General features: G+C 45.9%; 2 protein-coding genes across 2 annotated transcripts in view; both read left to right on the top strand.

Moving 5' to 3' along the window:
• Positions 1–17,085, top strand: part of oxsr1b (oxidative stress responsive kinase 1b) — an 84,214-nt gene extending 67,129 nt beyond the window's left edge. The window contains exons 12-18 of the mRNA XM_041246815.1: positions 8,130–8,165; positions 8,364–8,531; positions 9,272–9,348; positions 14,151–14,203; positions 14,383–14,451; positions 15,178–15,242; positions 16,165–17,085. Of these exons, the coding sequence (XP_041102749.1) occupies positions 8,130–8,165; positions 8,364–8,531; positions 9,272–9,348; positions 14,151–14,203; positions 14,383–14,451; positions 15,178–15,242; positions 16,165–16,239 (543 nt within the window). The 3' untranslated portion in view covers positions 16,240–17,085. The remainder of the gene's footprint in view (positions 1–8,129; positions 8,166–8,363; positions 8,532–9,271; positions 9,349–14,150; positions 14,204–14,382; positions 14,452–15,177; positions 15,243–16,164) is intronic.
• Positions 17,086–24,663: 7,578 nt separating this feature from the next.
• The window catches only part of slc22a13b (solute carrier family 22 member 13b), a 31,984-nt gene continuing 30,835 nt past the window's right edge, over positions 24,664–25,812 (top strand). Inside the window, exon 1 of the mRNA XM_041246546.1 lies at positions 24,664–25,038. Coding sequence (XP_041102480.1) covers positions 24,664–25,038 — 375 coding nt within the window. The remainder of the gene's footprint in view (positions 25,039–25,812) is intronic.

Here is a 25,812-nt window from a genome sequence, read left to right on the forward strand (position 1 = left end):
TACTCTTGAACAAGGAGTAACTCTCTGGGGAAGCTCACAGGCTGTACCATGCCTTCTAAATGAATAGAGAAAAGGAAATGCAGTGTAAGCTGTACCAAATATGGAGTCATACTTTGTGAAATGTTATTGAGCAAATGTTCTGTGCTACAGCTGTTTTAAAGTCCTGTATCTATCCCCCCACTCCTCCCCCCCACTTCTTTTTAAAGGACCAGCAGCCGAAGGCAGTAAGCGTCTCTAAGCGACAAGTCCGGTTTTCACTGCCCCTCGAGCAGCCTCCACAAAGGGTCATTGTGTTTTACAAATACAGATGGCATTCCCTTAACAAGGAACGGGCTCCGTTTGGAGTGAGGGCAAAGGGGGGTGCAGCCAGAGGGGTATCTGGGCAAGGGGCTACTGGACCTTTCAATCTCTCCTAAAAAGGAAAACATTTTTGTAACTTTTAGCTTTTACTTCCCTCTAATCTTTCAAACATTCGAAAGTGGATATTGCTAGAAGGTAAATGGAGTTTGAAGTAGCTGAGCAGATGTTTCCTCTCCATACCTTCTTGTTTTTGATTAGGAGGGTCACAGCTGTACTGGGATGATGTGACTCAGAGGACTGTTAGAAATGAGCTTTTCTAAAGAACATACACAGACCACATGCTTCACTTCATCCCTCCTGCAACAAAAAAAGACAGTTCTTTTTTTTTGTTTGTTACATTTACAGGACCCCAGGATAAGTCTACAAGGGACACATTTACATCACCATTTGACATCTACACAGTATCTGAACTCCAAAGTGAAATATTATGTTTTTCATTGCCTAAATAACATTATTATGCCGTAACACACAATGAACACACGATGCTGTTCACACACTCGGCTTTCCCCAGTGTGAGGACACTGCTTTCATACTGCTGTTCATCATCTAGCTGAAGAGTAACCACCACTTCAAGTATGATGCTATTACTAAGTACAAACCTGTCTGTGTAAAGTACAGTGAAAACCAAGTCATCTTGTGATGAAAGCTCACTCATTCCCCGAAGCATAAACAGCAACCCTTTGAGTTTGTGTTGAGCGGGGGGGGGGGGGGGGCGTTCCTGGAAGCCATCTGTATTTACTATCATTGTATATTTTTATATGCACTCCACTGCCAAGGATTCACTAACTGCCTGACTGAGCCTAGCAAGTAATCCAGGAGAATGAAACCTGGGCATCTGCTGCTATTATAAGTCCTTAACATCACTTTCCACTACGAATGATGCCCAGCAGGAAATGAATATGCATAACCCGCATTGTTCAACGGTTCCATGGCACGTGCTACACTGTTTCGAGTGGAACTGGCTCACAAGGTGTACCATGTCTATGTCAGTATGTGGTTGCCAGGCATGCATCTGTCAATATGACTTGTATTGTTTTAAAGAAGGTACTATACAGTACAGGCTTGGACAAACAATGTGAAGCATCTGCTGTAAAGCTGAAGGAACACTAAGCCACGTCTCAAGAATAGTGGCTTGAAACAGAGTTCCAGGAGACCTAGTTTGAGACATCTTTACTGTATCAAATCCCAAGTCTCCTCTGGTGTGCCATGCAGTGGCCTGAAATCTAGTCTCCTGAAATCAAGTTCTAAGCCACAGAGTGGCTTTTTGTTTCCTCAGAGTGCAGCCAGGGCAGCAGTGACTCGGCTTCAGAAGTCTGCAAGGTGATCACAGTTTTATGGACTCGGATCCAAGACCATTAATCAGTTATTGCTAATACTGTTCAGTAACCAGATTCTTCAGGGAAGGGCTGGAAATCTGCAGCAAAATCTGTTCTCCCAGAAATGCACAGTCATCCTTTTTGAGAAACAACTGAAAATGATCTGCATGCTGGTGATGCTGCTGTGTTACAGAAGACTAGGTGATGCTGGCAGTGCCATGTGCAGAAGAAATGAATTGGTCATGTAATAGAAGGGGGACAACCCTGGTCCTGGAGAGCCACAATCCTGCAGGTGTCTTTAAATCATCAATGGCTAAAGACCTGGAAACAAAGTCAGGACCTGGGTCGGCCACCCTGGTAATACAGTACCAAGATTGTGCTACAGAACACCGTTGTTTCTAGTTATTTTTCCAAGCCCCGTAGCTCTTTTAAATTCTGCAAAAGTTTCAAATGTGCCTGATCAATAAACACACTTTAACAAAGTTTGAACATGGCTGATCAATGAACACATTTGAACAGTTACAAACGTGGTTAATCAATGAACACACTTTAACAAAGTTACAAACGTGGTTAATCAGTGAACACACGTTAATAAAGTTTCAAACGTGGCTGATCAATGAACACACTTTAATAAAGTTACAAACATGGTTAATCAATGAACACACTTGAGCAAAGCTACAAACGTGGCTGATCAATGAACACACTGTAATAAAGTTTCAAACGTGGCTGATCAGTGAACACACGTTAATAAAGTTTCAAACGTGGCTGATCAGTGAACACATGTTAATAAAGTTTCAAACGTGGCTGATCAGTGAACACACGTTAATAAAGTTTCAAACGTGGCTGATCAGTGAACACACGTTAATAAAGTTTCAAACGTGGCTGATCAGTGAACACACTTTAGCACACATATTTAATGTTCTGTTTTACGTTGAAACACACTGTACTGTTAAAGCCCTGTAAATATCCCATACAGGATGATGAATTAGTCTAATGATTCTTTATAACAGCTGGCATTAGCTTTCAGCATCTCCAGTTTAAAATAAGCTTCAATGAAGTGTCTCCTTTTTCCTTTACCCTTTTATAGTCATTGACTGTGAGGTGACTGTAGCACTGCATTAAGCACAAGCACTCCTCACAGACATCCCCGTACTTGAACAGATGAAGATGACTTGCCTTCATCTGCTGAACAGATCCCAAGCCCATTCCTCTGTCCCCTCGCACCCTCCCTGGTTTAACAGGCTCTCAGGCCAGGGGGTTCATGCCAAGGGGCTTGTGACTGTAATGTTTACACTTTGTCACAGAGCATTTCTTAGACATTGAGTAACACTGTAGACAACAGCCGTCTTTACTGGCATCTCAGACAAGTTTTACTAAATGTGTTTCTATCGTCTGCGGAAGGTAAATATTCCCAGCCCTGCAGCCCAGTCCTCTACATGCCCAACCCAACCCAGTCAATGTTTCACTCTCTGCCTAGGCTTCAACCCCTACAACAGGCTAGTGAACGGCTCACCCAATGTTGTACAAGGCATTTGCGACACACATGTTGAATTCACGTCATGCATTTGATCTTGACTGATCCAAGCCTGTAGGAACCCTGTGCAGTTCAACACTAATCCAAGCCTGTAGGGACCCTGTGCAGTTCAACACTAATCCAAGCCTGTAGGGACCCTGTGCAGTTCAACACTAATCCAAGCCTGTAGGGACCCTGTGCAGTTCAACACTAATCCAAGCCTGTAGGAACCCTGTGCAGTTCAACACTAATCCAAGCCTGTAGGAACCCTGTGCAGTTCAACACTAATCCAAGCCTGTAGGAACCCTGTGCAGTTCAACACTAATCCAAGCCTGTAGGAACCCTGTGCAGTTCAACACTAATCCAAGCCTGTAGGAACCCTGTGCAGTTCAACACTAATCCAAGCCTGTAGGAACCCTGTGCAGTTCAACACTAATCCAAGCCTGTAGGAACCCTGTGCAGTTCAACACTAATCCAGGCCTGTAGGGACCCTGTGCAGTTCAACACTAATCCAAGCCTGTAGGAACCCTGTGCAGTTCAACACTAATCCAAGCCTGTAGGAACCCTGTGCAGTTCAACACTAATCCAAGCCTGTAGGAACCCTGTGCAGTTCAACACTAATCCAAGCCTGTAGGAACCCTGTGCAGTTCAACACTAATCCAAGCCTGTAGGAACCCTGTGCAGTTCAACACTAATCCAAGCCTGTAGGGACCCTGTGCAGTTCAACACTAATCCAAGCCTGTAGGAACCCTGTGCAGTTCAACACTAATCCAAGCCTGTAGGAACCCTGTGCAGTTCAACACTAATCCAAGCCTGTAGGGACCCTGTGCAGTTCAACACTAATCCAAGCCTGTAGGAACCCTGTGCAGTTCAACACTAATCCAAGCCTGTAGGAACCCTGTGCAGTTCAACACTAATCCAAGCCTGTAGGGACCCTGTGCAGTTCAACACTAATCCAAGCCTGTAGGAACCCTGTGCAGTTCAACACTAATCCAAGCCTGTAGGAACCCTGTGCAGTTCAACACTAATCCAAGCCTGTAGGGACCCTGTGCAGTTCAACACTAATCCAAGCCTGTAGGGACCCTGTGCAGTTCAACACTAATCCAAGCCTGTAGGAACCCTGTGCAGTTCAACACTAATCCAAGCCTGTAGGGACCCTGTGCAGTTCAACACTAATCCAAGCCTGTAGGGACCCTGTGCAGTTCAACACTAATCCAAGCCTGTAGGAACCCTGTGCAGTTCAACACTAATCCAAGCCTGTAGGAACCCTGTGCAGTTCAACACTAATCCAAGCCTGTAGGGACCCTGTGCAGTTCAACACTAATCCAAGCCTGTAGGAACCCTGTGCAGTTCAACACTAATCCAAGCCTGTAGGAACCCTGTGCAGTTCAACACTAATCCAAGCCTGTAGGGACCCTGTGCAGTTCAACACTAATCCAAGCCTGTAGGAACCCTGTGCAGTTCAACACTAATCCAAGCCTGTAGGAACCCTGTGCAGTTCAACACTAATCCAAGCCTGTAGGGACCCTGTGCAGTTCAACACTAATCCAAGCCTGTAGGTACCCTGTGCAGTTCAACACTAATCCAAGCCTGTAGGAACCCTGTGCAGTTCAACACTAATCCAAGCCTGTAGGGACCCTGTGCAGTTCAACACTAATCCAAGCCTGTAGGGACCCTGTGCAGTTCAACACTAATCCAAGCCTGTAGGGACCCTGTGCAGTTCAACACTAATCCAAGCCTGTAGGGACCCTGTGCAGTTCAACACTAATCCAAGCCTGTAGGGGCCCTGTGCAGTTCAACACTAATCCAAGCCTGTAGGGGCCCTGTGCAGTTCAACACTAATCCAAGCCTGTAGGGACCCTGTGCAGTTCAACACTAATCCAAGCCTGTAGGGGCCCTGTGCAGTTCAACACTAATCCAAGCCTGTAGGAACCCTGTGCAGTTCAACACTAATCCAAGCCTGTAGGGACCCTGTGCAGTTCAACACTAATCCAAGCCTGTAGGAACCCTGTGCAGTTCAACACTAATCCAAGCCTGTAGGAACCCTGTGCAGTTCAACACTAATCCAAGCCTGTAGGGACCCTGTGCAGTTCAACACTAATCCAAGCCTGTAGGGACCCTGTGCAGTTCAACACTAATCCAAGCCTGTAGGAACCCTGTGCAGTTCAACACTAATCCAAGCCTGTAGGGACCCTGTGCAGTTCAACACTAATCCAAGCCTGTAGGGACCCTGTGCAGTTCAACACTAATCCAAGCCTGTAGGGACCCTGTGCAGTTCAACACTAATCCAAGCCTGTAGGAACCCTGTGCAGTTCAACACTAATCCAAGCCTGTAGGAACCCTGTGCAGTTCAACACTAATCCAAGCCTGTAGGGACCCTGTGCAGTTCAACACTAATCCAAGCCTGTAGGGACCCTGTGCAGTTCAACACTAATCCAAGCCTGTAGGGGCCCTGTGCAGTTCAACACTAATCCAAGCCTGTAGGGACCCTGTGCAGTTCAACACTAATCCAAGCCTGTAGGGGCCCTGTGCAGTTCAACACTAATCCAAGCCTGTAGGAACCCTGTGCAGTTCAACACTAATCCAAGCCTGTAGGAACCCTGTGCAGTTCAACACTAATCCAAGCCTGTAGGAACCCTGTGCAGTTCAACACTAATCCAAGCCTGTAGGAACCCTGTGCAGTTCAACACTAATCCAAGCCTGTAGGAACCCTGTGCAGTTCAACACTAATCCAAGCCTGTAGGGGCCCTGTGCAGTTCAACACTAATCCAAGCCTGTAGGGGCCCTGTGCAGTTCAACACTAATCCAAGCCTGTAGGGGCCCTGTGCAGTTCAACACTAATCCAAGCCTGTAGGGGCCCTGTGCAGTTCAACACTAATCCAAGCCTGTAGGGACCCTGTGCAGTTCAACACTAATCCAAGCCTGTAGGAACCCTGTGCAGTTCAACACTAATCCAAGCCTGTAGGGACCCTGTGCAGTTCAACACTAATCCAAGCCTGTAGGGACCCTGTGCAGTTCAACACTAATCCAAGCCTGTAGGTACCCTGTGCAGTTCAACACTAATCCAAGCCTGTAGGAACCCTGTGCAGTTCAACACTAATCCAAGCCTGTAGGGACCCTGTGCAGTTCAACACTAATCCAAGCCTGTAGGAACCCTGTGCAGTTCAACACTAATCCAAGCCTGTAGGGACCCTGTGCAGTTCAACACTAATCCAAGCCTGTAGGAACCCTGTGCACTAATGCAACACTAATCCAAGCCTGTAGGGACCCTGTGCAGTTCAACACTAATCCAAGCCTGTAGGGACCCTGTGCAGTTCAACACTAATCCAAGCCTGTAGGACCCTGTGCAGTTCAACACTAATCCAAGCCTGTAGGGACCCTGTGCAGTTCAACACTAATCCAAGCCTGTAGGGGCCCTGTGCAGTTCAACACTAATCCAAGCCTGTAGGGGCCCTGTGCAGTTCAACACTAATCCAAGCCTGTAGGAACCCTGTGCAGTTCAACACTAATCCAAGCCTGTAGGGACCCTGTGCAGTTCAACACTAATCCAAGCCTGTAGGAACCCTGTGCAGTTCAACACTAATCCAAGCCTGTAGGAACCCTGTGCAGTTCAACACTAATCCAAGCCTGTAGGGACCCTGTGCAGTTCAACACTAATCCAAGCCTGTAGGGACCCTGTGCAGTTCAACACTAATCCAAGCCTGTAGGGACCCTGTGCAGTTCAACACTAATCCAAGCCACCCTGTGCAGTTCAACACTAATCCAAGCCTGTAGGGACCCTGTGCAGTTCAGCACTAATCCAAGCCTGTAGGGACCCTGTGCCACTAATCCAAGCCTGTAGGAACCCTGTGCAGTTCAACACTAATCCAAGCCTGTAGGAACCCTGTGCAGTTCAACACTAATCCAAGCCTGTAGGAACCCTGTGCAGTTCAACACTAATCCAAGCCTGTAGGAACCCTGTGCAGTTCAACACTAATCCAAGCCTGTAGGGACCCTGTGCAGTTCAACACTAATCCAAGCCTGTAGGAACCCTGTGCAGTTCAACACTAATCCAAGCCTGTAGGAACCCTGTGCAGTTCAACACTAATCCAAGCCTGTAGGAACCCTGTGCAGTTCAACACTAATCCAAGCCTGTAGGAACCCTGTGCAGTTCAACACTAATCCAAGCCTGTAGGAACCCTGTGCAGTTCAACACTAATCCAAGCCTGTAGGGACCCTGTGCAGTTCAACACTAATCCAAGCCTGTAGGAACCCTGTGCAGTTCAACACTAATCCAAGCCTGTAGGAACCCTGTGCAGTTCAACACTAATCCAAGCCTGTAGGGACCCTGTGCAGTTCAACACTAATCCAAGCCTGTAGGGACCCTGTGCAGTTCAACACTAATCCAAGCCTGTAGGAACCCTGTGCAGTTCAACACTAATCCAAGCCTGTAGGGACCCTGTGCAGTTCAACACTAATCCAAGCCTGTAGGAACCCTGTGCAGTTCAACACTAATCCAAGCCTGTAGGGACCCTGTGCAGTTCAACACTAATCCAAGCCTGTAGGAACCCTGTGCAGTTCAACACTAATCCAAGCCTGTAGGAACCCTGTGCAGTTCAACACTAATCCAAGCCTGTAGGGACCCTGTGCAGTTCAACACTAATCCAAGCCTGTAGGGACCCTGTGCAGTTCAACACTAATCCAAGCCTGTAGGGACCCTGTGCAGTGCAACACTAATCCAAGCCTGTAGGGACCCTGTGCAGTTCAACACTAATCCAAGCCTGTAGGAACCCTGTGCAGTTCAACACTAATCCAAGCCTGTAGGGACCCTGTGCAGTGCAACACTAGTCCAAGCCTGTAGGGACCCTGTGCAGTGCACAAGTCTCTGAAACTGTAGGAAATCTGTGCAGAGTTTCAGCTGGAATAATAACCTTTTTTTTCTTTTTCTTCCTATTTTTCAGTCACCCAGAGTGAAAGAGGGTTCACAAAACTCAGTGGTGAGTCTGAAAAATAATTTACCTTAATTAAACGTACTGTATTTCTTTGTATCAGATGGTACAGTTGCTGTATTCCTAAAAAAAAAAAAACAGTGAATTTAATGTCTACATTTTTTCCTAGTACAGGTGGCTTGTAGACCAATATCCAGTAAAACGACATGCGTCTCCTTTAATCATTTTTCTTTTGTTTGTTTCTAGGACTTTCCACCAACAGAGCCTACAAGTAGTCACCTTCAGCCTTCAGGGCAAGTGCCAGCCCAACTACCTCAGCCTCCAGTCCAGGCCGCTGCACAGACCCTCCCAGCCAACGCTGCAGCCGCTGCCCAGGCTGCAGCCCCCACACCAGGCCAGGCAGCTGCTGCTCAGGTACATCTTCCTGTTTGATTAGCTCACTGCAGCTGCCAGGTGGCTGTGTGAGGGCACCCAGGAAGAGTAACCCAGCAAGGAGCACTTCGATTGGAGAAATAAAAAGCAATGTCTTGTATTAGGCAGTAAAAAACAAACAAGCAAGCAAGAAAGATTTTAAAAGCTAAAAGTAAAAAGAGACCACCGCCAAGGTTTAAAAATCATATCTTATTACTGCTTAAACTTGCAGTTATTGGAGCCCAGCCGAAGGTACACAGATATGCAGCGCTCCGGAAAAGCTGTGTACTGGGTGCTTTCCGCATTAGAAACCAATATGAATTATTATTATTTGTTTATTTAGCAGATACCTTTTTCCAAGATGACTTACAGAGACTAGGGTGTGTGAACTATGTTGTAGGGTCAGTGACCCCGGTTTTGAACCCGCGTCCTCCTGGTTACAAGCCCTTTTCTTTGACCGTGCATGATGTTTAAATGGGATGTGTAAAGAACACACACAGCTTGAGCTCACATGTTATCAAGCTGCTTGCACTTCTCTGTGTCTCAGTGGTCAGTTGTGAATGTGCTGCATGCAGCAGCTAGAGAGTGCATCAGAGGAATGCTGAGATAGCTAATTGTAGCCTGCCTGGGAATTGCCAGAAACACGTGACCAATAAGTCCAGGTTTTCAGTGCAGTTTTATTTTGTTAAAGCGTTTTGGTTTAATGCACTCTCTTTTTTCATCAAGTCTGTTCCCTTTCACAGGTGCCCCCTGCTGCTCCCTCTGCTGCCCCAGCATACGATGCTACGCAGTCACCCATCAGTTTGGTATTGAGGCTGAGGTAAGCTTCAAATGGGCTTGCATTACATTTCCCGTGCATCGCAGTGTTTGCTGTATTGGCCACCACTGACCTGGATGGAATGTCATGGTTTGACGGTTTATACTTTGGTTTACCACCAGAGGGCAGCAACAGCACATTTTGTTTAGGCAGCACCAATACTATTTCTCAGCTACTCTGACCTGTAAAAAGGTGGCTTGTAGGAATAAATAAACTACATTGCTAAATGAAATAATGACTGAATGAGGACCAGCCACTGTGCTCCAGTACATATATATATATATCTATTATATATATATATATATGAATTATATATATGATATATATAATATATATATATATATATATATATATATATATTTAAATATGTTTACAATTCTAGCCGTTTTGATTTATCTTAACATTCAAACAATTAATGTAATTAAGTATTGAACATTATTTTACTAAAGAAATCGCGCCACAGATGAGACACGACATTCAGAATGAGTGTTCACTCTTTTGATGTGAGGTATTCTATGTTATCACATGAGACTGTTATTGATCATAAGTTTCTTCAAAATGATAATGACTTTACAACAAATAGATAAGTGTGTCGTGGGTGGTGTAGTGTCAATATGAGGTTAATGCTGACTTAATGCATCACCAGTATGTTAACGTAACATTATTCAGCAGGTTTCATTCAATAATCGAATAATAACTTTATGAAGCAAAATAGCGCTGGTGTCTGGGGGCATCTCTGTGTAAGTCTTACTGCTACAAGCTGATTGGCAGAGCAGCATCTCACCTCATCACAGAGCAGCACTCTCACCTGTCTCTCTCATTGACACAGCACCTCACCTCATCACAGAGCAGCACTCTCACCTGTCTCTCTCATTGACACAGCATCACCTCATCACAGAGCAGCACTCTCACCTGTCTCTCTCATTGACACAGCACCTCACCTCATCACAGAGCAGCACTCTCACCTGTCTCTCTCATTGACACAGCACCTCACCTCATCACAGAGCAGCACTCTCACCTGTCTCTCTCATTGACACAGCACCTCACCTCATCACAGAGCAGCACTCTCACCTGTCTCTCTCATTGACACAGCACCTCACCTCATCACAGAGCAGCACTCTCACCTGTCTCTCTCATTGACACAGCACCTCACCTCATCACAGAGCAGCACTCTCACCTGTCTCTCTCATTGACACAGCACCTCACCTCATCACAGAGCAGCACTCTCACCTGTCTCTCTCATTGACACAGCACCTCACCTCATCACAGAGCAGCACTCTCACCTGTCTCTCTCATTGACACAGCATCACCTCATCACAGAGCAGCACTCTCACCTGTCTCTCTCATTGACACAGCACCTCACCTCATCACAGAGCAGCACTCTCACCTGTCTCTCTCATTGACACAGCACCTCACCTCATCACAGAGCAGCACTCTCACCTGTCTCTCTCATTGACACAGCACCTCACCTCATCACAGAGCAGCACTCTCACCTGTCTCTCTCATTGACACAGCACCTCACCTCATCACAGAGCAGCACTCTCACCTGTCTCTCTCATTGACACAGCACCTCACCTCATCACAGAGCAGCACTCTCACCTGTCTCTCTCATTGACACAGCACCTCACCTCATCACAGAGCAGCACTCTCACCTGTCTCTCTCATTGACACAGCACCTCACCTCATCACAGAGCAGCACTCTCACCTGTCTCTCTCATTGACACAGCACCTCACCTCATCACAGAGCAGCACTCTCACCTGTCTCTCTCATTGACACAGCACCTCACCTCATCACAGAGCAGCACTCTCACCTGTCTCTCTCATTGACACAGCACCTCACCTCATCACAGAGCAGCACTCTCACCTGTCTCTCTCATTGACACAGCACCTCACCTCATCACAGAGCAGCACTCTCACCTGTCTCTCTCATTGACACAGCACCTCACCTCATCACAGAGCAGCACTCTCACCTGTCTCTCTCATTGACACAGCACCTCACCTCATCACAGAGCAGCACTCTCACCTGTCTCTCTCATTGACACAGCACCTCACCTCATCACGGAGCAGCACTCTCACCTGTCTCTCTCATTGACACAGCACCTCACCTCATCACAGAGCAGCACTCTCACCTGTCTCTCTCATTGACACAGCACCTCACCTCATCACAGAGCAGCACTCTCACCTGTCTCTCTCATTGACACAGCACCTCACCTCATCACAGAGCAGCACTCTCACCTGTCTCTCTCATTGACACAGCACCTCACCTCATCACAGAGCAGCACTCTCACCTGTCTCTCTCATTGACACAGCACCTCACCTCATCACAGAGCAGCACTCTCACCTGTCTCTCTCATTGACACAGCACCTCACCTCATCACAGAGCAGCACTCTCACCTGTCTCTCTCATTGACACAGCACCTCACCTCATCACAGAGCAGCACTCTCACCTGTCTCTCTCATTGACACAGCACCTCACCTCATCACAGAGCAGCACTCTCACCTGTCTCTCTCATTGACACAGCACCTCACCTCATCACAGAGCAGCACTCTCACCTGTCTCTCTCATTGACACAGCACCTCACCTCATCACAGAGCAGCACTCTCACCTGTCTCTCTCATTGACACAGCACCTCACCTCATCACAGAGCAGCACTCTCACCTGTCTCTCTCATTGACACAGCACCTCACCTCATCACAGAGCAGCACTCTCACCTGTCTCTCTCATTGACACAGCACCTCACCTCATCACAGAGCAGCACTCTCACCTGTCTCTCTCATTGACACAGCACCTCACCTCATCACAGAGCAGCACTCTCACCTGTCTCTCTCATTGACACAGCACCTCACCTCATCACAGAGCAGCACTCTCACCTGTCTCTCTCATTGACACAGCACCTCACCTCATCACAGAGCAGCACTCTCACCTGTCTCTCTCATTGACACAGCACCTCACCTCATCACAGAGCAGCACTCTCACCTGTCTCTCTCATTGACACAGCACCTCACCTCATCACAGAGCAGCACTCTCACCTGTCTCTCTCATTGACACAGCACCTCACCTCATCACAGAGCAGCACTCTCACCTGTCTCTCTCATTGACACAGCACCTCACCTCATCACAGAGCAGCACTCTCACCTGTCTCTCTCATTGACACAGCACCTCACCTCATCACAGAGCAGCACTCTCACCTGTCTCTCTCATTGACACAGCACCTCACCTCATCACAGAGCAGCACTCTCACCTGTCTCTCTCATTGACACAGCACCTCACCTCATCACAGAGCAGCACTCTCACCTGTCTCTCTCATTGACACAGCACCTCACCTCATCACAGAGCAGCACTCTCACCTGTCTCTCTCATTGACACAGCACCTCACCTCATCACAGAGCAGCACTCTCACCTGTCTCTCTCATTGACACAGCACCTCACCTCATCACAGAGCAGCACTCTCACCTGTCTCTCTCATTGACACAGCACCTCACCTCATCACAGAGCAGCACTCTCACCTGTCTCTCTCATTGACACAGCACCTCACCTCATCACAGAGCAGCACTCTCACCTGTCTCTCTCATTGACACAGCACCTCACCTCATCACAGAGCAGCACTCTCACCTGTCTCTCTCATTGACACAGCACCTCACCTCATCACAGAGCAGCACTCTCACCTGTCTCTCTCATTGACACAGCACCTCACCTCATCACAGAGCAGCACTCTCACCTGTCTCTCTCATTGACACAGCACCTCACCTCATCACAGAGCAGCACTCTCACCTGTCTCTCTCATTGACACAGCACCTCACCTCATCACAGAGCAGCACTCTCACCTGTCTCTCTCATTGACACAGCACCTCACCTCATCACAGAGCAGCACTCTCACCTGTCTCTCTCATTGACACAGCACCTCACCTCATCACAGAGCAGCACTCTCACCTGTCTCTCTCATTGACACAGCACCTCACCTCATCACAGAGCAGCACTCTCACCTGTCTCTCTCATTGACACAGCACCTCACCTCATCACAGAGCAGCACTCTCACCTGTCTCTCTCATTGACACAGCACCTCACCTCATCACAGAGCAGCACTCTCACCTGTCTCTCTCATTGACACAGCACCTCACCTCATCACAGAGCAGCACTCTCACCTGTCTCTCTCATTGACACAGCACCTCACCTCATCACAGAGCAGCACTCTCACCTGTCTCTCTCATTGACACAGCACCTCACCTCATCACAGAGCAGCACTCTCACCTGTCTCTCTCATTGACACAGCACCTCACCTCATCACAGAGCAGCACTCTCACCTGTCTCTCTCATTGACACAGCACCTCACCTCATCACAGAGCAGCACTCTCACCTGTCTCTCTCATTGACACAGCACCTCACCTCATCACAGAGCAGCACTCTCACCTGTCTCTCTCATTGACACAGCACCTCACCTCATCACAGAGCAGCACTCTCACCTGTCTCTCTCATTGACACAGCACCTCACCTCATCACAGAGCAGCACTCTCACCTGTCTCTCTCATTGACACAGCACCTCACCTCATCACGGAGCAGCACTCTCACCTGTCTCTCTCATTGACACAGCACCTCACCTCATCACAGAGCAGCACTCTCACCTGTCTCTCTCATTGACACAGCACCTCACCTCATCACGGAGCAGCACTCTCACCTGTCTCTCTCATTGACACAGCACCTCACCTCATCACGGAGCAGCACTCTGATCTGCCTCTCTCCTTGGTAGTGTGATCATCTCTAAACAGAGCAGCGCTGAACTCGCTTGTCTCTCTTTGATCTCTTACAGGAATTTAAAGAAGGAGCTGAATGACATTCGATTTGAATTCATGCCTGGGAGAGGTAACTTCAGTTCAGTTAATTTTATAAAGTGCCTTTCATGCCACAGGAGCATCTCAAAGCGCTTTACATGTCGCTTCAAACAGAAAGAAGAATGCAATCTCAAGAGTAGTAAAAATTACAAAGTAATCATAACAGTGAGAGCAATAAATAATAATGAAAATGATTGGGATTCTCTTCAGATACCGCTGATGGAGTTTCTCAAGAGCTGGTTTCTGCTGGGCTGGTGGATGGAAGAGATGTAGTAATAGGTGGGTGAACTCAGAAGATGCACAATGTGTACCTGGACAAAGACATCACAGCAGCAGCTCTGCGTTACACCGTGGAGCTTGAATTACCAAACCGGATTGGTTACTTAACGTTTTGCAAACCAGCAGTGTGTGGTTGAATGTAGAGATCCAGGCTGGCTGAGTGGAAGCTGAGATGTTGTGTTTGTGGGGTGCGGGGGTCTTCTTTATCTCACTTGGGTATTCACAGATTATTAGATTTGTGATAAAAACGGTTTATTGACTGCTATTTGTCTGTGCTTCCTTATTCTTGAATGCAGTGTATTACAAAAGAATTACATTTCTTCTTCAGATTATCCCCAATTCCACACTCATACTGTAAGGTCTGAAGTTGAGGGAACACAAGCCACTTCTATAGGAATGGTGGCTTGAAACCTGGTTCCAGGAGACTTTAATTTGAAGCAGCTTTGCTGCATCAAACCCCAAGGCTCACCTGGTGGGCCATGCAGTGGCCTGTATCCTAGTTTCCTGAAGCCAAGTTCCAAGCCACAAAGTGGCTTTGTGTTTCCTCAGCTTTAGGGTGGTGTCTTCAGACAACACCAGACATAATAATGCTGTTGTGGCAAGTTTGGTAACCATTAAAGTTTGTTAAACTTGAATGGAAACAATTCAAATTAGGCATTGATCATTTGAAGACCTGGAGTCATTTTAGTGAATATTGGATCAAACTAACATTCTCTTTAATTTCAGTTGCTGCTAATTTGCAGAAAATTGTTGATGAGCCACAGACAACCCGATCAGTCACTTTTAAACTGGTAAGTGGACCAAACGGGCACGTGTTCCTTCTGCCCCAAGACTGACTGGAGAAATAAGCATCCCATTAGAGGGCTCATACACTGTGTAGGTTTCTTCATTTTTGGTGTTAAGTTTTGAAGAGCAAACAAAATATTGTGACTCACGCACTGCTTGGAGTGCAGTATTTATTTTGGGGTTCGCTGTTCCTGGGGTAGTGTTAGTATATCTGTTTTTGCATGCCTCGAGGGTCTCCCCTGGTAAAGGCACGGCTGTGTGGTGTGCAGGGTGAGTCACACGTTCAGGGGAGTACAGGGGTCCCCGAGGGTCTCCCCTGGTAAAGACACGGCTGTGTGGTGTGCAGGGTGAGACACACATTTAGGGGAGTACAGGGGTCCCCGAGGGTCTCCCCTGGTAAAGGCACGGCTGTGTGGTGTGCAGGGTGAGACACACATTCAGGGGAGTACAGGGGTCCCCGAGGGTCTCCCCTGATAAAGGCACGGCTGTGTGGTGTGCAGGGCGAGTCACACATTCAGGGGAGTACAGGAGTCCCCGAGGGTCTCCCCTAGTAAAGGCACAGCTTTGTGGTGTGCAGGGCGAGTCACACATTCAGGGGAGTACAGGAGTCCCCGAGGGTCTCCCCTGGTAAAGGCACGGCTGTGTAGTGTGCAGGGTGAGTCACATATTCAGTGGAGTGCAGGTTTGTGTCCTGACTGCAAAGTCACCAGTCTTTAGTGGGGATTCTAGAGGGCTTGAGATCCTGGGTGTAAAAGAGGAAGCTGGCTTGGTCGTGGGATCGGAGGACACCCACAGACACTTCAGTTCTCCTGAGCTGTGGGGGGAATTTCTGTGAATGGGGAAAAATAAATGATCCCTTGAAATAAAACGCATTAAAACAAAATCAGTACTAAGCACCTGTTTGTTTTTTTTCTCTTGTATCCATAGGCCTCTGGAGTTGAAGCCTCTGAAATTCCAGACGATGTTAAACTTGTGGGATTTGCACATCTCAGCATTAGTTAAACTGCTCTGCAGGGACATGACTCACCTAACAAAAAAACAAAACAAAAAAAAAAGAGGCACTCCTCTGCTTATTCCTTACTTTTATTGGCCTAATGAAAACCACTATTGCCAAAGAAAATTCTAAAAACGCTGCCACCCCCATAGGATTCGAAACACCGCTTTGTAACTAAGAGGATGTGTTTGTAATGCAACTAATAGGAATCGCACTAAAATGTTTACAGTGTATGTATGTTTGGAATGAAGCAATCGTCAACATCCACTCACCCAGAGCTTTCCCGCTTTCCTTATGCAATCTCGACCTGCAAGTCCTGCGAATGCAAACGTGCTTTCTGTTAAACAGTACCTCTGAATACACAGCTGGGACCCCACTGTAGTACTGAACCCTAACTGTACAATGGATGTGCTTTCAGTTACTAACGAAGCTGTCCTGTAGGAAACCGAATCAATGCACACCCTGTAAGAGGGACGCCTCACATCTTACTATGTGATCGTTTTGTGATGCACACAGTAAGCAGTGTGCATTAGCTAGCTGTGTAGCTAGGGCTGTTCCGTTAGCAAGCATCCTCACGTTCAAACTGCAATGGAATAGCGGAGTAAAGCAGCCGGGCGCTTCCAGTATTGCAGTCCTGAGTAAAAAGGATGCACAGACACCCCTCCTCCCCTTTAGAGGACTTGCTGATTCATTTATTTGCAGGCAACACAGTTGTGATAAAGACATTGCATTACAGTGGATCTCAACAGTTAGTTGCATTTTTATTTTTGGCTCTGGTAGTTTTGGGTAATTTATAACTTCTGATTGTAGGAGGGTCTATATGTTTCCTTTTAGAATAAACGTGGATCTGATGAGATATATGTATGCCCTTCATACTGTACGCTTCTCTTTCTGATTCATATATATCAGTATATTTCTCAAAAACAAAGAATTTTAGGAACAATCTTTTTTCCAAAGCTATATATATATATATATAAAAATAAAAGAATCACTGGGAAATACTTTTCTAACCCAGTGGTAAGTCTGGTGCGACCCTTTCAATCCCCTTGTATCAGTGGTATACTGTAATTGAAGCAGTGTTATTTTTATGTTATTTTACCAGGAATTCGGTAGGAAAAAAAGTGCCCATTTACTTTTTATTTAGACTGTTACCAAAAGCCCAGTATGTGTGCCTTTAAGGATTTTGAAGATGATTTTACAGTCCTGCTCACTGTGTTGTATTCACTGGTAAAGATGCATCTAAAGCCCCTTTCACACTGGCATGATCTACCTGGGTCAGGACCCTGTGTCATGCAGGTCAGCTACTTGATTTCACACTGCTTTTGATAAAGCAGGGTTGACCTGGGTGACAGACGCAAGTACACAATACGCGTATCACTGCCCTGGAAGCAGCTTGTTACTGACGCTTCCATCCGAGCTTCCATCCAAATGTTGATTGGAGTAAATGTAGCTTCATCCCTGCTGCAATCTGGCTCATGCTGCGTCTCAATCAACACAAACATGGCTAAACAGAACAAACAGAAGTGTTCCTCGCGGACGTGGACCCTTCACGCCGGCGTGGCTGTCTGTCATCGCGTCGGCTCACGAATGGCCGTCATGAGCCAGAGTGTCTCACTCATCCCGGGTCAAAGCACGTCAGCCCACATCCTGAAGTGGGTCACTGGGACCTGGGTTAACCGACCCAAGTGCGTGGTTTCACACTACGCAGGATTGTGACCCGGTTAGCCAGGTCCCAGCCCAGACCCGGGTGGGAGTGCCAGTGTGAAAGGGGTAATATTCTGCTCTATACCCTGGTTATATTCAAGCAGTGCAAAACCTTAGAGGGACTCCATTCGAGCTCTCAAGGAAACAGTCCCACACACTTTATAGTGTCAGAATAAAGCTATGATTAGGCAAAGCTTTTTCATTTGTAATTGTATTAGTTTTCTTAGACCTCTGTGATCATTAATAATCCTGTGCACCAGGACAGTAATCTAAGTATGCATTACCAATCCACTGGTTAGTTTATGGAATGTAGTCTTGTCTCTGATCTGAATTCCTTAACAGGAGTCGTCATAAGAACTTTACTACTTTTAGTATGTAAGTAATAGAATTTGGTGTTGATTTTTTTATACTGGGTGTTTCACAGTTGGCCTTTGTATCTTAATTTTTTTCTCTCCAAAAATAAGGTAAAGCTGTTATAAAGAACATGAGCAGGCATTGAATAACACTGCAGCAGCTGTGCTGTCACTCCTAGAAGAGCATTTCTGTGAAACACATTGCGGTACCTGATGATATTACCATGGTAACACTGTGGCTACAGACTTGCACAGCAATTCCACACTAATCCACCAGTAGCTAGCAGGTAGAGCAGAAACTGTGATCCACGGTTATGAAATGGCCTGTAATGTGAAGTGCTGCCCCTGTGTAAGGAAACAGGAAATGGTTTATTAAAAACAAAACAAACAAAAAAAATGTAAGAGCTTTTGGTTTGTGTTCCTCAGCAGGTGCAGGTGTGATCATGAGCAACAGGGTTCAGTCTAGACAACGTCAATCTTTTTAACTACATATTTTGTTAAGCCACACATTTTAAAGCCAGGTGCATTAAGGTTTCAATGCCCAGATATGCAACATAAAAAAATGTTGAATTTCAAGGCATGTCTGTTTTATGTTTAATTTAAAGGCAGCCCCTTGCATGACAATGTAGCAGCAGTGTAGCTTGTCTGTAATATAATAGCTGAGTGGAAGAGAGGGAGTGCTGCACTTTTCAAACTCCCCTCCCCATGCCCGCTGCACACAGACAGAGGTGTTTGTTTTTGAACTGTTAAAAATTAGTGGAGCTATTCTTCACATGCTGTGTTTTCAATCTGGAAGGACACACGCATGGCAAGCTTTAAAGCGTGGTCTTCTGAATCAGCAGGGTTCTCGTTGCTTGTGGAGTCGCTGCCACTCTCCCGTTTTCTGTTTTCTGAAGTTTTGTCCAGTATATTCTAAAGAATTTTATAATGAAGTCTTCGGTTTGAGGTCCCTCGATATGACAGACAAAGCATTGGAACACAAGAGCCCTTGAGACAAAGTGAACTCCAGGCAGAATCCTCCACTGACACGACCCATTGTCCTCAGCCCGGGGTTGAAATGAAGCAGCCGATTCAGATGTGACTAATCCAGTTTCTGCATTATAAATAACTAGGCCCCTCTTAGCCGATCAGAGAACTCCAGGTTCACAGACAGCACTGATAGATACTGTACCGTAAGCAGTTCTCTTACACCAAAATAATTACCAGACCCAAATTCTTTGACAGGCCTGTATCAATTGTTAAAAAACAATGACACTTACAATTGGCATCAAAATATGTATATATTCCTCTATTATTTCAACTAAAGGAGTGATTAGGGGCACAACCTTTATCTTGACGAGCATTCAAACCTAGTCACTTGGCATTAAACGTGTTGGTTGGATGACAGAAACACTTACAGAGGTGTTGGGAGAGAGTCTATACACAGTCGTTTCAAATGAATTTTCTCATGTCGCTTGTCAAGCTGGAATCAGACATCTCATTTCCTATTCATTCTATCTGGGTTTCTGATAGGTCAGAGCCATGATAACAGTGATGTCAATCACTTCATAACACAGTGCTTACCATTGGTATGTTTGACTTGAATTGGAGATCACGAGCCAAGGGTGGTGGTGTCATATCCAAGAATAATGACCTGTGAAAGGACATGAAACATCTGTGGCACAGCATTGAAATGAGACGCCAGTGCTTTAAATACAAGCACCTTGCAGACTGCACACTGCTTCCCTGTATTGACCCTGATCTCAATCTAGGATTGTGTAATCTGTCAGCTTCATTCTGTGAAGCCTTTCCATTTTAGAAGAGCTGCAGCAGCCCTGATTGCACTCTGGGGATGTGTTCATGAAGCAAGTTTATCTCTTCTGGTATGAGAAAGAAAACGTATTCAGCATACCTGTCTGTTAACAATTTCACCGTTACTGTACTGACCAGCACACACACTGGACTGAACCCTGAAAAAATCAACTGCATGGTATTATGTATGTATGTATGTATGTATGTATGTGTATTATTATTATTATTTTAAAATCCAATTCCCCCCTACTCTAACCAGTATACCGTTCACAGTACAGCCCCCCTATCAGTAAGTTGAACTTGTACATGTTGAAATATACAATGGTACAGAGAAGCCTTCTCCACGCTGGTCTGTATGAACTGGAGCCCCCTCCCCTCCCATGCTCTCCTCCATGCTGGTCTGTATGAACTGGAGTCCCCTCCTCTCCCATGCTCTCCTCCACGCTGGTCTGTACAAACTGGAGCTCCCTCCTCTCCCATGCTCTCCTCCACGCTGGTCTGTACAAACTGGAGCTCCCTCCCCTCCCATGCTCTCCTCCATGCTGGTCTGTATGAACTGGAGCCCTCTCCTCTCCCATGCTTTCCTCCACGCTGGTCTGTACAAACTGGAGCTCCCTCCCCTCCCATGCTCTCCTCCATGCTGGTCTGTATGAACTGGAGCCCCCTCCCCTCCCATGCTCTCCTCCATGCTGGTCTGTATGAACTGGAGCCCCCTCCCCTCCCATGCTCCCTCCACGCTGGTCTGTATGAACTGGAGCTCCCTCCCCTCCCATGCTCTCCTCCACGCTGGTCTGTATGAACTGGAGCCCCCTCCCCTCCCATGCTCTCCGCGCTAGTCTGTATGTGGGACGGTGGCAGAGCACAGCTCTGCTCTTTAGAAATTGGCAGGGATGGGGTTAAATTCCCCTACCTGCCATGGTTCATTGTGTTCAGGTGGCTGGGGTTGATTAAATGATTAGTTTAATTAACGATCAATCAGCGCCCAGCCACCTGACATAAAAGGAGGCCTCTGCTTTTCATTTAGGGGAGGGAGCTGAGGAAGCAGGTTGGTGTTTGTGATTTTTGAATGTTTTGAATCCGGTGAAGGCATTGCCCAGCCTGGAAACCTTTATTTTTGTGAGTGTATTTTTGCTTTATTTTGTTTATTTTGTGTTTAAATTGCTTTGTTTTGGCCCTTGTGCCCTTTCATTTTTGTGTTTATAATAAAATAGTTATTTTTTTGAACTCCAGACTGTCTCTGGGCCTCTATGTGGCGCTATCCCACTCTGACACCAAATGTGGCAGGCTGGTGAGTGGATAGAAAAAAATCACAAACACCAAAACACCAACCTGCTTCCTCAGCTCCCTCCTCCTAAATGAAAAGCAGAGGCCTCCTTTTATGTCAGGTGGCTGGGTGCTGATTGATCGTTAATTAAACTAATCATCTAATCAACCCCAGCCACCTGAACACAATGAACCAAGGCAGGTAGGGGAATTTAACCCCATCCCTGCCAATTTCTAAAGAGCAGAGCTGTGCTCTGCCACAGGGACTCTATCCAGCAAAGACTGTGGAGGACCAGACTTGAGAGGTGGCTTCTCTCTAGGGCTGTACCTTCAAATACTGAAGCAAATGTACAATTCCAACAGCAGAGTCAGGGTCATTGTAAACATGGTACTGAGGCGAATGAAGAGTAGGTTTTAAAACCTTAGATATGACACTGTCGACTGTAATCAATGATCTGTCCCTAACAGTGAAGGAGCAATGGGACAGTACCCTTACACATAACTGTGTGTAGTAGATTCAACACAAAGGAGTACAATATTCCAAGTGTGGGTTGCTTTTTTCATCCTTTGGTTTTGGATTGACATGCATGTTTCTCTTTAATTAGTTTTAATCAATAAAGAATAAGATTATCAATCGAGTCTGTGGCTGATGTTTGTCATTTGGACGAGGACTATCTGAATAAGGTCATTTTGTTCAATGCTGGGATATGCTTGAAAAAACTTTTGAACTGTAAGAATCACTAAAATGCACATTTATACAAAGTGCATGCAGGAGCAATGGGAAGAGATTGGCTTTGCTGACTCCTGATTACTTTCAAGTAATTGAAAATCATCTACATATACACCAATATTTGAATTGAGCTCAAAAACATGTTTGTTCTGCTAATGAGCGTTCTAAACTAAGCTTCACTTGCAGTGTAAGGTCCAGAAAATAGGTAACTAATCCCTAATCCTATGAGTTCAGCAGTATTAAAGGTTGCTATTTAGACTTTACCTTTGTTGTGAGACTCTGAAGGAGTCCGGGATATTTCCCAGGAAAGCGAACCTCTGAGGCTTCACGAAACCATGGTTATTCTTTTCTTCTTTTTATTGCTAGTATCACATACAAATAATGTCATGTTCTGCAGTGCATTACCCAGCAATAGATCATGAAGTGAATGCTATGCAGTGCATTACACAGCAATAGATCATGAAGTGAATGCTCTGCAGTGCATTAAACAGCAATAGATCATGAAGTGAATGCTCTGCAGTGCATTACACAGCAATAGATCATGAAGTGAATGATCTGCAGTGCATTACACAGCAATAGATCATGAAGCGAATGATCTGCAGTGCATTACACAGCAATAGATCATGAATGCTCTGCAGTGCATTACACAGCAATAGATCATGAAGTGAATGCTCTGCAGTGCATTACACAGCAATAGATCATGAAGCGAATGATCTGCAGTGCATTACACAGCAATAGATCATGAATGAATGCTCTGCAGTGCATTACACAGCAATAGATCATGAAGCGAATGCTCTGCAGTGCATTACAGCAATAGCATGAAGGGAATGCAGTGCATTACACAGCAATAGATCATGAAGTGAATGCTCTGCAGTGCATTAAACAGCAATAGATCATGAAGTGAATGCTCTGCAGTGCATTACACAGCAATAGATCATGAAGCGAATGCTCTGCAGTGCATTACGCAGCAATAGATCATGAAGCGAATGCTCTGCAGTGCATTACGCAGCAATAGATCATGAAGGGAATGCTCTGCAGTGCATTACGCAGCAATAGATCATGAAGTGAATGCTCTGCAGTGCATTACACAGCAATAGATCATGAAGCGAATGCTCTGCAGTGCATTACACAGCAATAGATCATGAAGCGAATGATCTGCAGTGCATTACACAGCAATAGATCATGAAGTGAATGCTCTGCAGTGCATTACACAGCAATAGATCATGAAGCGAATGATCTGCAGTGCATTACACAGCAATAGATCATGAAGCGAATGATCTGCAGTGCATTACACAGCAATAGATCATGAAGCGAATGCTCTGCAGTGCATTACGCAGCAATAGATCATGAAGCGAATGCTCTGCAGTGCATTACGCAGCAATAGATCATGAAGCGAATGCTCTGCAGTGCATTACGCAGCAATAGATCATGAAGCGAATGCTCTGCAGTGCATTACACAGCAATAGATCATGAAGCGAATGCTCTGCAGTGCATTACACAGCAATAGATCATGAAGCGAATGCTCTGCAGTGCATTACGCAGCAATAGATCATGAAGCGAATGCTCTGCAGTGCATTACGCAGCAATAGATCATGAAGGGAATGCTCTGCAGTGCATTACGCAGCAATAGATCATGAAGGGAATGCTCTGCAGTGCATTACGCAGCAATAGATCATGAAGGGAATGCTTTGCAGTGCATTACGCAGCAATAGATCATGAAGCGAATGCTCTGCAGTGCAGCAATAGATCATGAAGCGAATGATCTGCAGTGCATTACGCAGCAATAGATCATGAAGCGAATGCTCTGCAGTGCATTACGCAGCAATAGATCATGAAGGGAATGCTCTGCAGTGCATTACGCAGCAATAGATCATGAAGCGAATGCTCTGCAGTGCATTACACAGCAATAGATCATGAAGCGAATGCTCTGCAGTGCATTACACAGCAATAGATCATGAAGTGAATGCTCTGCAGTGCATTACACAGCAATAGATCATGAAGGGAATGCTTTGCAGTGCATTACACAGCAATGCCATAAAATCGAAGCCTTGAACAAACTGACAGTTTATTGCCCACATTAGCACAATAAAATGTTGCTTTGCATGAAGAAGATAATAGTACACCTCAGTAAATTAGACCGTCTATAGAGAAATGTAACCTGTATCATAAACCAACATGCTGTGGTGCAGCTGTGGGGAACACAAGAACACTGTTGAAGGCCAAACACATTGATCATTAACTATGAGTGTTAGCATCAGCAAGGGACAGAATGCTGAATGGTGTCAAACACACAGCTCCTTTAACTGCTAATAGTTAGGGAACCATGTGAGGTCTAAAGTATCTTCTCCAGTTTGAAAAAATGTGAAGTACAAAGTATGTCAAAAAGATGGTTCGATCTGTTAAAGTAAAATCATAGCGATAACAATGGAAAAGAAAAGAAAATGTCAAGCTGTTTCGATACGTGCTCCTTGAATAGATCAATCGCACCTTGATCGATCAGCGTCAGGATTTAAAGTGCAGCAGCTGTTTAATCATTCATTACTGTGTGGTTAAAAGGCTTTGCAGGATTCGTGTTCTTCTAGCAGCTCAACATGAGTTACTTTGGGGAGATCCTCACAGCTGTCGGTGAGTTCGGAGCATTTCAGAAGCGTCTGCTGGTGGCAACCTGCATTCCTAATATCTGCATGGCCTTCCACGTGTTCGGACAGGTGTTCACAGGGATAAGTGTGGCGCACCACTGTAGCACTGACTGGATCCTGAAGCTGAGCCCCAACCTAACGAGACAAGAGCAGTGGAATCTAACACTGCCCAAGGAGAAGGACGGCTCCTTTAAGAAATGTGAGATGTACGCTCCGGTCGACCGGGATATTGAGTTCATTAAGGCGTACGGACTGAACTCCACTGTGCAGTGTCAAGATGGGTGGGTTTATGACACGTCGCAGTACAAGTCAACGTTAGTGACTGAGGTGAGTGGTGGAGCTTTCTTAATTGCTGGGGGGTTTCTGTTTAATGGGGCTTATGAGTATGTATGTCACACAGGTTTCAATTAATTAAACAATAAATAAATAAATCTGGCTCAGGTTACAAATCAGTCTGGTGCACTCAACTACACTGAGTGAAGAGCAATCCAGCTGACCATGCATTCAGTAATCCAACTGTGACCACACGTCTTTTTACAGACACTAAAACAGGCAATTTACACAATAAAGTACCAGACATAACCCCAATCAGGTAGTCTTCTTAGCTTTCTTCCCAGTTAGAAATGCCCAACAGGAATATAACCTCACTACTGTAAACCTGTGACAGAAATACATACATGCATATATACATACATGCATACAGTAAAACTCTATTATTCAAAGTAACTGGCAGCAGGGCAGGTTGGGTATTTGAGTTGTTTGGATAATTGAATTACAACATTCTTTATATGACTCCCAGACAAAAAAAGTGCCTAAAAAAATATTATACCACCACTTTACTGTAAAATATATAGCCTACTGTACTGTACAGGTCTTCATGGGTCTACCCAGACCCGAGGACCCGAGATCCGACCCGTCCCAATCAATAAAAGCTCCTAAAAAGATATTATAAAACTGCTTAGAAAGTAGAGGAGTTTACAAACGAGAGGAGGCCATTCGGCTTGTTTGGTTGTTTGTAGCGTATTAAACCCAGAATCTCATCAAGCAGCTTCTTGAAGGATCCCAGGGTGTCAGCTTCAACACATAGTACTGCACTGCACT

Source organism: Polyodon spathula, chromosome 4, assembly GCF_017654505.1.
Source record: "Polyodon spathula isolate WHYD16114869_AA chromosome 4, ASM1765450v1, whole genome shotgun sequence".
Taxonomy (NCBI): domain Eukaryota; kingdom Metazoa; phylum Chordata; class Actinopteri; order Acipenseriformes; family Polyodontidae; genus Polyodon; species Polyodon spathula.